Source organism: Takifugu rubripes, chromosome 5, assembly GCF_901000725.2.
Source record: "Takifugu rubripes chromosome 5, fTakRub1.2, whole genome shotgun sequence".
In the NCBI taxonomy this organism is placed as follows: domain Eukaryota; kingdom Metazoa; phylum Chordata; class Actinopteri; order Tetraodontiformes; family Tetraodontidae; genus Takifugu; species Takifugu rubripes.
Genome location: NC_042289.1, coordinates 1,828,038 through 1,845,622, shown reverse-complemented (window position 1 = coordinate 1,845,622; position 17,585 = coordinate 1,828,038). Strand labels below are relative to the sequence as shown.

General features: G+C 38.2%; 1 protein-coding gene across 1 annotated transcript in view; it reads left to right on the top strand.

Annotated features, from left to right (window-relative positions):
* Nucleotides 1-17,585, top strand: part of mei1 (meiotic double-stranded break formation protein 1) — a 45,719-nt gene that overhangs the window by 19,841 nt on the left and 8,293 nt on the right. The window contains exons 17-28 of the mRNA XM_029836310.1: nt 1,001-1,061; nt 1,559-1,656; nt 3,648-3,828; nt 7,489-7,636; nt 8,299-8,484; nt 8,623-8,736; nt 8,875-9,064; nt 10,883-10,996; nt 11,778-11,888; nt 12,825-12,994; nt 13,244-13,328; nt 14,487-14,671. Of these exons, the coding sequence (XP_029692170.1) occupies nt 1,001-1,061; nt 1,559-1,656; nt 3,648-3,828; nt 7,489-7,636; nt 8,299-8,484; nt 8,623-8,736; nt 8,875-9,064; nt 10,883-10,996; nt 11,778-11,888; nt 12,825-12,994; nt 13,244-13,328; nt 14,487-14,671 (1,643 nt within the window). The remainder of the gene's footprint in view (nt 1-1,000; nt 1,062-1,558; nt 1,657-3,647; nt 3,829-7,488; nt 7,637-8,298; nt 8,485-8,622; nt 8,737-8,874; nt 9,065-10,882; nt 10,997-11,777; nt 11,889-12,824; nt 12,995-13,243; nt 13,329-14,486; nt 14,672-17,585) is intronic.

Here is a 17,585-nt window from a genome sequence, read left to right as displayed (position 1 = left end):
CCTTGACAGGCCAAAGTAGTCTGTTTACTTTAGTGTATGGATGACATACATTACATTACATTACATGACATAGTGTGATACATGTTTGCATATAAATGCCAAATAAAGAGTTCCAGGGTTTGAACAAGCCAAGACTAATTTCCCATGCTGCTTTCATTTCATTTACCTTGCGTTAACACACAATATCCACACACAAATCTATCTTTTGATAAAAATATAGAAACAAATCTGCTGCTGCTGAATGAGCCAGGTAAGCTTTTATTGAAACATTATATAGCGATTGAAACATTTATTGAAGCAATGTACAGACAGCTCATAGTGTACTTACTTGAAAGTTGATGGATGGATTGTATTCCCTGTTAGCTGATGTCAGCAGAGAGTTGAATTAAACATGAAGTACAAAACTGACTCAGTTTATGACTGAAATACACACAGAAGAGCAGGTTGTCTTCCAGGTGGGTCACATAGCTGCTGGTCATTGTTGCACTGCACCATTCTATAACGAACTGTAAAACATGTGTTTAGCGCAGATGGGGTCGCTCCTAATCAAGCGTGTTCACATATCTTAATGTGACATTCTGTGACAATATGTGTGCAGTCTGAAATAATGGCAGAAACAACGATTTTAACCCTCTGTTTCGATCTCAATATAGATAGAGCTTAGTACCAGACTGGTGATTAATTTTAATATCACTGCAGAGAGAACCCTGATGCTGGCAGAGTCACAGTTGAGTAATAGACAGAAAGCTTGGTGCCATTTAAAAGCAGCTTAAGGTTTGTAGTTCTGCTGCAAGCAGTTAACAATGCTTGGCATAATGAACAGGCACCTTACAACTGTTCTTTACAGTTTTTGGCATTTTACTTTCTCTTCTTTCTGCAATGCACTCTTGATTTAAAATGTAATATATAAATGGATTTTTTATGTGAATAGTCTATGTCTCTTTCTGTCTTGGTGTTTCTCCTTCATTTATTCTATTCTTCCACCCCCTGTTCCTTCCAGCATCCTCTGGCTTTTACAGACTGGCTTTGGAACACAAAGGGCTCCTCTGTACAGGGAACAGGTATTGTAACATTAGGACACACACACACACACACACACACACACACAGTATTTTACAAAAGACTGCTGTCTGAAGTGATAAGCTGTGTGTTGAGGTTTGAGGTCTTATCGCTGCACATTGAACAGTTAAACAATGGCATCTGCCATTTCTGAGTCACTCTTCTATTCTTCCAGTAAGTAAGCCTTGTCAGCAGGTATATGTTTCAAACAGTCTACTGTGTGTTTGTTTTTCTGTGTATTGTGGTCATAAATGTGGTGTTCTGAGCAAAAATGAAAGTGGATCGTGCTGTGCGTGTGTTTGTATTTCATATTTGTAATGGCAGAGTCACTTTCTGCACATATTCTCCTGTATCCTTTTTTTTAAACTGTACTTTTTGTGCACATAAAATCCATTTGTTCTTCAATACTAATTTCTTTCTGTAGTTTTTTAAGCTTAGGTTTTCAGGTTAGTTGAATATCTATTGTTGTTTTTTTAACTCTTGCATATATTTCTTTCAGGAACCCAAGTCTTAATACAGCTGCCTGTGGTTTTCTGCAGAAACTCAGCATGTGTCTGCTCTCTCTGTCAGACCCCTCTTTCAGAGCCTGTCAACATGGTACAGTATGCAGTCATATATACAAACACATACTCATACTCAACACACATCCACCACTGGTCAAATACTCCTGTTCCCACTTGATTCTAGTTTTATAACTATAGGGCTTCTTATCTCTGACTTTTTTGTCTTTAGGCAATTTTGATAAAGCTCCAACCTAGAGGAGGGGTTGCAGAAAGGAAGTCTAGTAATTTTCATGCTATAGTACACATTTAACATATACATGATAAAAAATAAATCAGCAAGAAAAACTATAGACATTCTGCTACAACTCTACTAGATAGATATTACATAACTTACCCCTGAACTGATATTTTCGTTGCATACCTCAAACGTATTTTCAACATAGCATTCTTTGATAGATGTCTCATTATGTCCTTATAAAGCAGTGCGGTGTCTTAAAAAAATCATTGTCCACATACTAAAAACTGCATTAAAATTTTTAACATCTTTTTACACTGCTGGAACACCACAACAGGTATTTCTTGAGATGTCTTGAAGGTAGACAGGTTATTAAATCCAAATGTCTTGAAGAAGTCAGAGCAGATCACCATGGATCTATGGCCCATGCTGAATACGGACAGGTGGAGTGGAGAGGAGGGAAGACAAAGAATTGAAATGTACAGGAGCGGTGTGTTTTAAAATCCATTCTGAAGCAAACTGGGAACCATTGCAATTGCTAGAGTATGGGGGTAATTTGTTGTGTTTTTTGAAGTGGAATCATGTAATATTGTTTATAAAGCTTGATAGATACTAAATAAAATTGCTCAGCTTTCCTTTTTGGATTAAAACCACAGTAACATTCAACATTGTCAGTTTCATCTGCTTTGAAATGTGTCTTTCCCATCTACTGTTTCCTTTTTATGTCTCCACATAGCTGTCCCTTGTTCTGTTCCTCTCTTAAACCAATCCTTGGAGACCTCCAGATCCTTCTGCTGTTCCTGCTTCCACATTCAGACAGGTCCCTGGAGATGGAAAACAGTGTCTGATAACTCTCTCCCCATTTCTATTAACCTCCAAATCGCTCCTTTTCTACAAAAGTACTTCTAGGTTTAACTAACTGTAGCAATGTAAAAGTTAAGTCCTCCACTTTAATTACATTATATATTGATTTCCTTTCCCTTCATGTCATCAACTTTTGTTCTCTTTCTACCATTTTTCTCTCCTGCCGAGTGGTAGATTCTCTACACACCGTTGTGGCTTTATTGTGTCTTTCTTGCTTTTTCAGCCTTTTCTTCCCCTTGAGTCTGCTTTCAGATACCGTGGTACAGTGGCTTTTACATTTCCCTTCACATTTAGCACTGTGTTTCAGTTACCATCTTTTGTTTTTCCACCATGCCTTTTTTATTCACTGCATTTCTTTTCTTCCTTCTCATGTTTTCCCTCCCTCCATTCCCCATCTCTCTCTTTCAATCCCTTCCAAGGTCTCCTGAGATGGAGATAGTGTAGATACGAGTTGCCATCCTCTAAGCCGTTTCAGTAAGATGTCCGAATTCCCTGCTGTGCTTCACTGCACTCCTCTATTTGCATCTGTTTTTCTCTGTCCTCTAGTCATATAACTGCATATATAACTAGAACATATCTAACTATATATATATATATATATATATATATATATATATATATATATATATATAACTTCCTCTCTTGTTTCCTTTATTATAAATGCACTGTACAGCGATCCTCCCATTATAAAGTTGATACTCTTTTGGACCGATGAAACCTTGAGATTAGTATTTTTTGGAATACTTCAACATGACATTCCAAAAAACAACTTTTTCATCTATTTTGTAAAATAATGTGTTTTGGTCTGGGCAGTGGTTCACGCACTACAAATAAATTAGCTCCTTAGATGTTGAATTTAAAATGTTTCAATGTTACTGCAGTTGTAGTTGGAAAAAATGACTAATAATTTACTTAATTCTACTTTTGATAGCATTGATAAGCATTGATTTGGAATCTCTGTTTTGTATTTTTTCCTTCTTTCCCAGATACAGAAGAGGTGCAGGATCTCCTTGTATACAACCTTCAATTTCTATGTTACCATCCATCAGACTGGCCTGCATTGCTGCGTGAGGCCACAGGACCACAGTTATGTGAATATGAAGGACCAAGAGCCACTCAGTACTGTCTTCTGATAATTTTACAGCTTGCCCTGCAGCAAGGAGACCGGTAATACAAACATTCATAGGACATACCTCTAGGCAACATAGAATATTAACACTATCAATACCCCAGTAAAAACAGCATTCAAGTTCCTGACATTGCTGGTTTTTAAATCCAATACAGTCAGATTTCTTTCTCATTTCTTTTCTTTTTACATATTACAGTTATGTCATTTTAAAATTTTGTAAATTAGCAAAGTATGAAACCGTCGAAACCAAACTACTATTTTGATTGGGATCAACAGCAAAAATTGACCTGCTGGTATTTTGCAAATTTATGTGATTTTTTTTTTTTTTTTAACAGTCATTTGATTTTGCACCTCTATTGGTAGTAGGCTATCCATCAGTGCAAAAGGCTTATTTAAACTCCCATAAGCATATGTTTAGGCTTATAGGTAACACAGAAATAATCAAATTTAACCTGCTATTTCCATGATATCAAATAATAAATTGTCAAAAGCTGCTACCAAAAAAATGATTACTCAATGTGTAACTATTATAATACAATGCCAAAAGTGGCAGCTTTCAGGATTCAAAACAATTTTTGAATGTGTACTATGTTTTATATATCAAATTATGCAATGCACCATACGTTGTGAGAAATGTTTTAAAGTTATATCAGTTAAAGAGCACCAGCCTATACTGGACCGATCCAGAATGTCATATTTTTTCTTTGTGCTTCGTTATCTAGCATTTATTGTGTATAAGAGGTAGGAAGGCAAGAGGTTGGCAGCTGTTACAAAAGATCAAAGCAGACACCTAATCTACTCCTCCTGCGTTTCACTGTGCCAGCTGCACCAGTAATGCATGTAGACCAGGGTTTCTGTGTATGACTGCCACTCTTACTCATCTGTGCAATGAGCACAATAGAGCCCCAAGGGCAGAACTGCCAAATTTTACACATTTTGTATTTTGACTTCAAAGTATGATGTCTCACCCAAAACAATGCAAAAGTCTAGAAACCATGTAATATCAATTGTGGACATGCAGTACTCAACTCTAACAACACTCGACAGCAGCAGGAGGCAGCATGCAGCCTGCCAAAAACAAAGCAGGAATTTGATCAGCTTTGGCATAACATTGTTCCAATGCTTAAATCTGTCATACTCTCAATTTCATGACTGAATAAACAAACTGAAATGTATTACACTACAAGTAACATCATATATATACAAGAGTAAAGATTGGTACCAAATTTTCTCCAGGGTGGCAGGTCTGCAAGAGGGAAATTAGCATTAGCGTTTATAAAGGAAAAATCTATTAACTTCTGAGCAACGTAATAAATATTTCAGCACCAAGAAAACCAACATACTGATACAAATTCTAAGCACTTTTGCCTTCTGTACTTTTAGTATGTGTGTTTTTTAAACAGAGAGACAGTGTGAGCCAAAGATACTGACTTTGTTTTCCCTCTGCATCCATTTACACTGCAGAAAACTCTTTATGCAAATTGAAGAGCAAATATGAGGATCTATTTATGAATAACTGTTTATTGTTTCACGATGGCAAATCGCATTGGGTGTAGCCTATTATAGATGCTCCAATAATGTCACATCTGTCCGTGACAGTTTTTACTGGTCCAGGCCCTTTAAGAGCAACCAACCAATCACTGTTCCTAGCTGGAGAATTATGACATGAGTGAGCTGTGGCTGAGCAAACCCCAGTTGTGGGAGCCTTCTGTGGCATTCCATCTCCATCCTAATCACAGGTCAGTCTCAGCTTCTTCCAGCATTTCTCTGCCCAGTAAAGCAGATAAACTGACCGCATCTGTTTACCAGAGCATGTACAAATATGCAGCAAAGATAGTGTGCACCCTCAATGCTGTGACACTGCTGTCAGCTTATTAGGCTCAGATATGGGAGGAGATGGGCCATCAGCTGGACTCACAGGCTCCCGACCCTCTCCTCTGGGATGAGATATGTGTGGTAAATGATCTTCTCCTACGCTCCTCCAGGGAAGTGGTATGGGGTTGTGACCATGTCACGGGGATAGAAGTCACAGGTGAGAGCCTTGTGGCTGAATTTACCTGGCTTGAGTGATTCTCAGAAAGCTACATTATGGATGTAACATGCAACCCCCCTCCCCATAGCATACGGTCTCTATGGCCCAGGCCTGGAGAAGATGAAAGCAAAGAGCACTGACAGGATGGAGAAGCATTTGGCCTCTGATTACCACACAAATCCAGAGCCTCTTCCACCCACTCACTTTACAGTGGTAAGTGGTGGATTAAGATAGGGCCACTATTGCTTTCCAGTGTTAGAGGTGCTTCATTTTTCACAAGAGTTGTTTGATAAAGGAAATGTATTCTACACAATTAAGATTTATTTTGCAAAATTTTGGTTGTCAAGTGGTTTTTGGTGATAAGTCACTGGGGCAACACAAGCCCTCCACAGGCTCCCAGTGGTGCCGTTGTGGGATTTGTTGCTGTTCTGGATGCCCTATAAAACCAGCTTTTTCAGCCCAATGAGGTGGCAGGGTTAAGATTTCTAAAACGCTTTGTTGGTCCATCCTTCTTGTTTGCAGTCGCCCCCTGGACGGGCCAAGGATTGCCTGTGGAGCTGTTGGCTTTTCACCCTCCAACATTCTCCTCGGAGGAGGGCAAGTGGTTTCATACCCCCTGTGCGGCCTGTGAGGCTATATATTGATAGATGGGTTCAGGAGAACTGATCAGTTGTTTGCTTCCTGGGCCGCTCCTCATAAGGGTAAGCCTTTGTTCGTCAGAAACTGTCACACTTGATTGTGGCAACCATTTCTCTTTTCTCTACAGATGAAAGCATGCTCAGACTGATTTAGGAATGAAAGCTCACTCATTTAGTGGAGTGTCTGTTTAGGATATTTGCACAGCCGAGAGTTGGACTTCACCTTACATGTTGTGTGCCTTTATAGGCTCATTGTTGTGTTGTAGTCACTCTCTAATGCTGTGAGGAAGGAGTAACTGATCTATTGTAAAGAGCCATCTAAGCACGGCCTGACCAGTCTGTCACGGACAAAGTGATATCATTGGGTTTTCTCTAGTTGATCAGACCAAAGGCTTTTTGAGCCCAATCAGGTAACAGGGTTAAGATTTCTAAACAGGCTTTGTTGGTCCGGGTACTCAGAAGTTTTACAACAAATGTAAAATTACAAAAGAAAAGACATATGCGTGTCAAATTTTGAATGCATTCTGGAGCTCAAGGTAAAGAATGAGTGAATTTAAGCGCTTTTTAACTATACGGTCTCGGCTCTACACAGTTTTGCTTGACACAATATGGTACAGCTGTACGGTAAATCCCTGGCTACAATGCACTCATGTGAGGCCATTGATAGATACATATTTTATGACCCCCAAACGTCCATCAGCTTCTCTCAAAGGTTTATTCTGTTCTTGTCTGTAACATCAACTGTGTATCAACAGGAAAAAGAATGTAAACCTCTCTTTCCCCAATGGGAGCAATACTAAATTTACATACCAATGGGTTGTTGATTGTATCACAGTAGAATATATTGGCTTTGATCTGTACTGTACGTGTCTGCGTGTGAATTTATATGCTTTTAAGTCTTTTGTACAAGAGAGAGAAATGAGTAATTGCTTTATAATCTCTTTATGACCCATGTATATCTTTTTTCCCCTCTTTGTCTTTGCAACCTCACTCTTGTCCTTATTGTTGTCTTATTGTTGTTAATCCAGGCTCCTCGCAGACCACACAGTGTTCTCTAGCGTGATGTCATTGCTGCTTTCAGTCCAGGATCAAGGTGAGGCCTTGCCTCGCTCAGTGCTTCGATCTACCCTCTATCTCTTGGCAGCAACACAGGATAAGAGTCCTAACCTAGATGAGGTAAATCAGAACACTTTAGTACATGAAATTAATATAATACCCAAGTATTCATATACTCAACAGTTTTGTTTGGTTATTTATAAGAATAATCAAGTTTTGGTCCATTGTAGACTCTCAGTCCAATTGCCAAAGAACTGTAAATTTTGGATCTTGGTATTGTGTTTCAGCCTGTTGTCACTATGCTCTGTCCATTTGCTATATACAGTTTATAATGTCATATATTACACCTTGTAATATTAAGTATCTAGTAAACACATCTGAGATGTGAATGTGAGGTCATTCCTGTGCTGAAATAAATACAGCTGCATGGATTGTTTGGAGAGGAGTGCAGTTTGAACCAGTTTGAATAGAGAACAGTGGAAGCAGAACTAGATTTTGACTTGAAAAACTACATTTTTACTCCAATATAATTTTTAGAAAAGAAACACTCTGTTATAATGCAGCACAGTATGATCCCAAAGTAACAAATTAAGGTAATGCACAAGCAAAAGATTATCTTGCATGTTCTTTTTTATTGTGAAAAAGTAATAACATACAGAAAAAACTTTGCGTGAATGCTTTGAGCGAATGCTGTACTTGATATGATTTAAAAGCAGCTGTTATATTTCATTTTTTGGTTCATTTTGTATCCTGTGTGGTCGTTTCTTATGAATTTGCTGCAGGCTTCATTGAACTGCGTCAGCAAGGCACTCTCCTCTTGCCAAAGTTTCTCTTCCCTCTACATTCATGACCGCGCACTCCTCCACTTCATCTGTCGCTACCCAGAATTTACTAAAAAATTTGGATGTCTTGTCTTGGAGCTTTGGTTGAGCAGAACAGTACAGAGCACCGATGCAGACCAAGCTGTGGTACGTGCGTAGAACATATAATTTAGTTATGTCTTGGTCACATTGAATCATTCCTTCGACCATGGTTTATCATATAATACATTTCCACATCAATTTTAACTCACAAATGTAAATTACACTTGTTTAAAACATGTGCAGGAGATGGAAGAGAGTAGTGGAAGCTGTGTAGACAGGAGGCAAGAACCAGACACAGAAACTGTGGAGCTGCTCAGGCTGATAGAAAAGTACCCAGGTGTAATACTGACACTACTGGTAAGTCTTCATCTACAGGAGTGTACCTACAGTGACAACAAAATGCCATACAGTAAATGGCATATTTATGGACTAAACCTTAAGTTAAACATCAATATTCATACATCCTGAAACTTGTAACTGTCTTTATGACTACAGGATATGGTTTGCAACAGGGAGGGACCTCTGTCAGGACGTGCACTGGGTGTGCTGGAGGCAGTTTTATCAAGCCAAAAAGGCTACGAAACTGATTTGTGTGTTAGGCTGAGGTTGGCACTCCTTCAGGTACTACAGAGGGTCAGCATGGAGACTGTAGTCCACGACCTGGGAAGAGGACACACTGTACAAGGTATGTGTGAAACCATAAATAAAGGGCTTAGTGTGAAGTGGGTAATTATTTTATCAGAAGAACATGGAGAAATTTTGAAAAATTAAATAGTTTGGATTTACCAATCTGTAAGCTTTTCACAAGAAATGCTGTGACTCAACATAAACACGTTTTAACCGCTCCCTGCACTTGCAGTGTAGCAATGGGGCGGTATTTGAGTATATTACCGGTATTTGAAATGAATGTGTCTCAGTCAGAGACTATTATATAACCATATATAAAACCCTTAGCTTTGTCATGAGAATACCCAATATCTGGTTTCTGAAACACCCCTCCACATTGTCAAAGCATATTAAGTCTAAGTGAAATATGACAAAGAAATAAAAAAGGCATAATCACACACACGATATAAAACAGTTTCTTCTTATTTAAATCACCCTTGATGAAGCGATCATTTTTTAATAGCTCTGCCTATTCATACTGACCTCTACGAACAATAAATACAAAATCTATTAGAGCCGATGATTTTCTTCAGCAACTCCTGGCATTTTTTATTAATGAAAAGAAACCAGTCTCCAAAATTGTGTGATTGTGAACATCCATTGTCCTGGTAACACTCTCTAGGTGGCCAATGAAAGCTTGACTTCATTTCCCTCTTCGTTGAAAATCAACTATTTATGTTGCTGTACATATTGAAGTTATCAAAACTACCCAGTATTTTAGAATGAGAATACATATTCACAAAAAAGATTTGTTTGATTGAACTTCATGAAAATCTAATGTCTGGTAGTTGACAGATGATTTGCACGTTTACAAAATAAAGATATCTGCAAAGAGTGTATGTCGATCTATCTACCTAAAATCAAGGACAAAAAAAATGCTCATTATGTTTAAGTTAAGCAAAGGTCACAATAAAAAAATTAACTTGACCCAAAAAACATGGCTCAAGGAAGTCTAATTATACCAAATGCAAATGTGTCCTCATGTACTTCAATACCACAAGCATTTAAAAATCACTATAAGAATAATGTCTGTCAGCACTTGGTTATGTTTTTTTATTTCAGTTCATTGGAAGAGCAAAACATTTACCGGTACCACAACTCTGTCACTTGTGATTAATTTGCTAGAGAAACTCTTAATTTCATCCTGGAGACCTCCTTTGTCAACACTGATGATGGTAATGGTGTTTTGACTGAAAGGATTAGTGTGCACATCAATCATCCTCCTCTTATGTGCGTCAAAAAGATTTGTTAAAGATTTGTGAGACACTGTTTGTTCTGATCTTTCTATAAACAAGTATATGTGAAATATCCGCAGTATTCTATTAGCTATTTCTGCCAGGCCTGTGTGCTTGACCAGGTTAGTGAACATTGCTGAATTTACATAAACAATGTTTCTGTTCGAGATTCAGAAGTCATTGCCCTACTTAGCCTTTCTGCTCTGCTCAGGACCTTTTGGGATTACAGAGCCCTTATCTGTGCATGTATTACAGTTCAGTGCTCTGTAATTTGCATTAATGTATGCTTCAGTTTAGTCTCTAATGTGGCAGCATCCTCTGGGGGAACCATTTTAATTATATGCGCTACAAAGTTGAAAGAAATATAGAGAAGCATGTCCTGGCTGGCCTAAAACTAATAGAAAGCCATCTCAGCTTCTTGATTTCTCTGTCTTTTTCTCCATCCATCTCAAATTATATGTAATGTAGCCTAAGTGTAACACATCTCTCCCTCAGTACTTTCACTCTGACCAAAGTTGTGCGTATATAGTGTCAATAAAATTTATATATCCGCCTTCTTTGCTCTGTATCATTTTGTTTGCATCGACATTTTGATTTTGCAGTGGATAAACTCCCTCTGCTGATGAAGTTGCTATGTCTGACCCTGGCCTGTGATCCTCCATCATCTTCATCTTGCTGTAGGATGGACGAAGTGCACTTTAAGCTGCTTTATCATGGTGAGATCAACATATGCAGCATATACAGATTCTATTGCTCTCTCCTCTCCTCTCCTCTCCTCTCCTCTCCTCTCCTCTCCTCTCCTCTCCTCTCCTCTCCAAAAATGATTATTTTAGAGCATATGTACATGCATGTGCCCACACAATATAGTATTCATTATTTACAGAGCATTACCCTGTTAAAATTGCCATACATTAGAATAAATAAAATGTAGAGTAAATTACAGTGAAACAAATAACACCTTAACATAGGTACATTGGTGTCACAATACATGCCCATGTAACACTCGACCAAGATTTATGCCTTCAATAAAAGCATAAACATGCTGATATGGGCTCCTCTGCTATTGGTTACCTTTCCTCTTGAATCATTACTAAGAGAAATTGCTTCTCTCTCACTTTGTCTGCGCACAAAGGAAAGATTACATCTGCAGATTGAAATCAAAAAGTCAAGCCTTTACTCAGCATCCCTCCATCCATCCATTCTTCCATCTGTTTTCCACATTATCCTAAAACGTGACATTCCTTCCTCCTCTGCTATGTCCTGGCGTCCTGTTGGTATGTATAGTTTGCATACCCATTTAAAAAAAAAATATTTTTACTGTTGGCTCAACTTGATTCTGTTTTTACCACATCAACAAGATGTGACATGCCGATAGAAACCTTTATCTGCCTGTCACGTTGTGTCTCAGTGCATCTGTAACTGAAATGTTTATGTGTTTGAGAGCTCAGCAAAGAAAACACAAGTGAGCCATCATATCTGTTTATATGTGTGCACTAGTGAGTAACATCGCAGGGAGGTTGAGTTCCACCAACACAGAGAGCCTGCTCCCTACCTTCAGCTACTTATACTGCTTCCTGAGTCTGTCCTCTGCAGACAGCACTGACAGAGGTAAGAGGCTATTTTTTTTCTTCATCTTTTGCAACATTGCATCTTCACTGACCTTGAAAAGTATGTTACACCACGAAGAGGCAGGAATAAATTAACATAATTGCTGTCATCCCATGTACATAACAAAACAGCAGTAGTGTTTGTAGTTTGGTGTGAGATATTAAACATACAGTTGACATTACAGCTGACAAGTCTAAGCTCATCGGTTTGAGTTGTCACCATAAATATAATATTAATTGCATTTCTGCTATTTATAGGCATAACCACATATTATCATCCCATGTCAAAGCATTGTCAAAAAAGCAAGGTGTTGGATTTGATACACAAAGGGAAAAAAACTGTGACAGTAAACTACCTTAATCTTGCAGGTTCAAGAGGCTATACGTAGCCTAGTGTCATTTGGAAAATAGTTTATTACAAGATTGAAAAATAAATCAGTACAGGTCAGCTAGTGTAGAGTTGATTATGCAAACCTTTTAAGCAGGGAGGAGGAATTCTAGAGTTATTATGCCAGTAGCATTTATTATGGCGCTGCATGCCCCCAGTAACAGTGTTCATCATCATGTGTGATGTGATATAACTTTCACAGGAACTTTAGCCTCAAGCTAGATGGTGATTTCAACTGATTGAGGATAGGAATAGTTGCACATTTGCAGTATTAAGTACAATGCCATTTAAGGCTATCGTATATTGGGACATATGCACACCTTTTTGGCACTATTAGAGACTCCACTTGTCATAGAATGTATCGTCTCAGTGTCATTTGGTTCTGTATAGTTATTATTGCTAAAGCCAACAAGTATCTGTGCGTGATTATCTTGCAATGGTGTCTGCAGTGTGTCAGATCGCATCACCATGCAGTCAACCCCGTTAGATGCTTTTCACACACAAACACACAGACCAAAGTGTGGTGACATCATGTCTTCTCCACCCCAGCTGTCGCCATGCTGCTCTGCAACAATGGATTGATGGACCAGCTCCAGACCCTCCTCGCCTCCTCCTCCTCCCCCACTTCTCCATCAGGCTGTCCTCCTTCTGCGTTGCTCTGCTATAGCCATTTGCTCTTGTCCTCCCTTCTCACCTTGCAACACTTTCATTCCACAAAGGTACCCACTAACATTAAGCTCTGCATTTTTTACACTGAACCAAGACAAAAACAAAAGGTATATGATCTGAAGAACAGGCTTGTTTTGGATTTGTCTGGTTCTGATGTTTTAATTCAAAACTGTCCCCCCACACCTTTTGGTCGAGTATCGACTGAATATTTCTTACTTGCAATATGATGTTTGTTCCTAACCTTGTTTTTCTTTGGCTGTGTACTTGTTCTCACTCCCGCTTTTTTTCTACCATTTAAGGTCCAAAAGTGCATCAATTTGAATTTGGAGACAGCTTTGCAGCGACTGCTTGTTCAAAAGAGAAACACTGACAATGTCCTTTTAGGTAACATATAGAGACCTTTTTTAATTGAAATTTTTCCATTGCATATTACTTATGTAAATCCTGGCAGAAACATCAACAAGTAATAACAAATGTACAGGCTATGTCCTAAAAATGGCCAAAATTATTATGAGTTTTTGTATAGTATTTTAATTCTTTCAGTGTATAATGTGTATTTTGTCAATCTCCTGCATTGCACCGTTATTAAAGGCAAAAAAAACACATTAGTCATCATACAGCCCTAGTTGAATTTCTTATTTAATAGTTTAAACAAAACTAGTATTTAGAAAATGACTGGTTAAAGTGCATGTGTAAATTCTGTTTTAGTGTTGACATAAAACAAATTATACCTGACATAATAATCACAATATTTGCTAATCTGACATGTACATGCAGACTTGCACTAAAATAATGGCTGGTTTTAATTACTTTTTAATCCTCAGCAGAGGTAAACAAACATGCGGTATGCGTTTAACAGGCTTTCATTACATTAAGTGGCCCGCCCCCCACTGCAGCACTCCCAGAGCCCATCCCTGCCACTGCTGTGTCTCTGTCAGCTGGATAAGTGTCCTGTCAGAATTGCTGCGATGTATTTGCTCACTCTCTTTGCTCATTTTTGTTTCTGTTCAACCCTTCACTCCTTCACAGTTCCTTTTTCATCTGTCTCTGCAATCTCTTTTTTTTTGCCTTTCTACTGCAACTAATTGAATCCTCCTGACCCTAGAGAGCTTTAATCTCAGTGTGCACCACATATGTGCAACTCAGATGTCTGTTCACTCTTAATTTGACTCACGCTATGTCTTAGCAATCATTTTGGCCATCGCGCTCTCATCACTACTTTGGTGCTGCCCTTTCACCGTACGATTTTGTCTGACACTGCCTTATATATTACAAATTGATACTCTTCAACTTCTGGCTTTCTTTCCGACACATTTCCATTCATGAGACTTGCTCTTAACCATTTTTGAAAGACTTTGTGGTCATGGTCCTTTAGTTTTTATCGTTTTATTACTTCCTTTCTTTTTTATGCCCATGATTATTAGCAATATCTATTTTCTGCTGTGTCATTGTTAAGAACATTGGATTCCTTTTCTCTTCCCCATTTGAAAAGTAGTTTTAATTTCTTACTAACTTGTATTCTCTTTCTCATTGTCTTTCTAGTGAGCTACCTGAGATTGTTACAGGTTCTACTTGATTTTGACCTGGTAACAGAGGTGGTGTGTTTGGACAGCGGTCCAAGTGTAGTTGGGCCAAAACCCCTGAGTGTAGAAGATGGTTCTCTGTACCCTCTTGGCTCCAGGGGAGCACAGCTCCTCACCACTGCAATCAGCGGACTTCTTCTGCAGGTTATGATCATGTTTGTGTGCCTGTCTTTGTTCCTCTCCATGAAACAGAAAGTGCGTCCCTAATATTGATAGATCTCCGAAACGTTAGCTGTTTTTATTTTCCTTCAGCTTACTTTGCTTTTCAGAAATATTGAAAAACAAAGTGATTCTGTTAAATGAATATGGACTAAAAAATAAACCCAAACTACCATTATGTTATATGTACTATACCACTTAAGATAATGGTCACAGACAGAAGTTAGAGAACACTTACGTGTTCTGATTTGTTAGTAAGTAACGTTTGATACCATGTTGCAATTTTAAGGTTTTCGAAATTGGCTGTAATATAACTAATTTTGAATGTCATGTATGCTATGTACAGTATGTATTGACCCCTAAGCATATTACTGCTCAGCATTTCTTGCCATGACATAAAAAGCAAGAATGGTGTAATCAGCAACATGACCTCAATTATTTGTCTGCAGCGTAACTCTGCTATAATACGATTAGGATTCAAATGAATTTAAATCCATTTAAGCCACATTTTGACAACTTTATCATGAAAATAAAGTCATTGTAAATTAATTATTGATAAAAAATGTCATTTAAAAGAATCAGTGCTCAGTATGTATTTAGCAAAACTGCTGGATAGTTGCATCTGTCTCCTAGAAAACAGAGCTTAACACTCAGTATTACTCTTTTAGAAGAAAGTTTTGGGATTGTAGCTAATTATGTAAAGCTTATTTTTATCCTCAACCTGTGTAATTGCTGATATGGTGATTCCTTTCTTCTGCTGCTTTGCTTTCAGTGCCTTTTTTCTGTAGTAGATAACATTAAGGAAATCCTTTAAAGCCTTCAGAGCACAACACTAAAACAGCCTTTTGCAAACATGTCTGAAGTCAATGAGATTTCAATCGATTTAGCAGGCGGCATAATGAAATGTAGTCCTTATCCACAGCAATTTCAGGTGCCTTCAATATGTTATTGCATTTGGCCAGTGGGTGTGTTTAGCAAAACAAGACAACATTGGACAGATGAAGTATGACTTTGTGTCAGCCAAGACAGAGTTATATGTGACGAGGGTGCAAAATAATCTAATGCACTCAACAAAGACAAAAGATATTTGAGTGAACAGACATGAGGAATACTCCTACTTACATGAGTGCTCTGCAGTGATACAGCATGTTAAGAATTGCCTTTGACAGATAATATATGTGCTTTTGATTTTAATGCTTTAAAGCATCACAGCACAGAGATGCGCTTAAAGGATAAACTTAAAAAAAAACCCAGAGGTTTTCTTTTTATCCAGTGAATTACAATGCTTTTTAAGCCACAAATAGCTGACTAGACTAAATACAGTATATCTGCCATGATCAGTTGTAGTACATAGGCTTAATACTTGAATTGCACAAAAAAGTCTTAAAACATTCATTGAAATTATGGTGAGGACTATTTACATAGACAATAATAATAATCGTAATAGAGGACAATGTGTAGAAGAACAAAAATACATGTAAAATACATTATAAAATAGACTCATCGTATTTATAGACACAGTAGCCCAAGGTACACAAACAGACACCTCTGATTATCCAGTCATTGGAGTAGTGCTTCCAGGTTTTCTACATACACTCATATGATTAAAAAACATTGACAGTCACAAAGGACTTAAGGGCACCTTTTTTACAGCAGGTCAGAGAGTCTTTAGCAACGACAAGTGCAATCACGTGAAGAACACAATCACATAAGTGATGACATCCTTATCTATCTCTCTGCTGTCCTTGCCAGCTATCATATCAGGTGTTAACTACAGAAAATATGTCAAAGTAGCTGGAGGATGCTTTTTTGAGGACACTGGTGTATTTGAATTGAGGTTAATGGAAAAACGTTTCAGTTAATGATTGTAACGGCACCGGGGCGATTTTACCACTCATTTGCATGCAAAGAGCAGCCTCTCCAGTGTGCTCTGCTCATGCCATACCTTTAAATAATCTCCTAATAAATTGGGAACAATGCACAGTCAAACACTGTAATTAGCAGGGCTGGGTAATTAGTACTGCTGCAGTTAGCAAAGAGCCACTGAAGCATTTTCCTTAAGATTAAATCACATAAACCTAAAAAGATAGAACATAATCTGGGATGATTGGCTATTTCTCATTATATGGAGTTCATGCTTCAGAGTGCAAGCCTCTGGTGTCACAGCAGTTGTATCTTGTCAGTGTAAAAGGCCATTGCACTAAAATGAGCTTCAGCTTTATGGTTCAGTGCTCTTCAGTCTGCTGTTCAGTAGATACAAGCAACCGTTCCCCACTCCCCGGTTTTGTTGCTTTTTCTCTGTGTTGCTCAGTGACAATATGAGCTCATCTCCTACTCGCCACTATTGTGTGGACTCTCATCTTTCCCATTTCTTGCTTTCATTTTAAACTCCGCTTTCATCTTTGACGCATCTTTCCTCTCTCTTACCTTTCTCTGCTTATTCCTTCTTTCATCTTCACTCAGTGTATAATGTCTGTAAAAAATATTCACCCCTACGGTGTTTTCCTTTTTTGTTGTTTTTATACATAAAATCAGGGCCAATCTATTTTTTTTTTAAAAGAATTTTCATGTGATTTTGATGTCAAATGTGAAAAGAGATTTTTAAACACTGAATCCATACATGCATATCTCTCTCCCTCTCCCTCTCTCTCTCCCTCTCCCTCTCTCTCGCTTTCTCCCTTATACACGATAAAGAAATAAAAATGTGTCTGTGCGTGTGTGTGTGTGTGTGCGTGTGTGTGCGTGTGTGTGTGTGTGTGCGTGCATATATTTCTTTCCTTTATTGCAAGACTGGTTGCTCAGACATTGGGTGTGAAGAGCTCTTTTCATGTCCAGCCACCAATTCTCTATTTTATTGAGGTTTATTTCGATCTGGGCTTTGCCTTGGCCACTTCAGAAC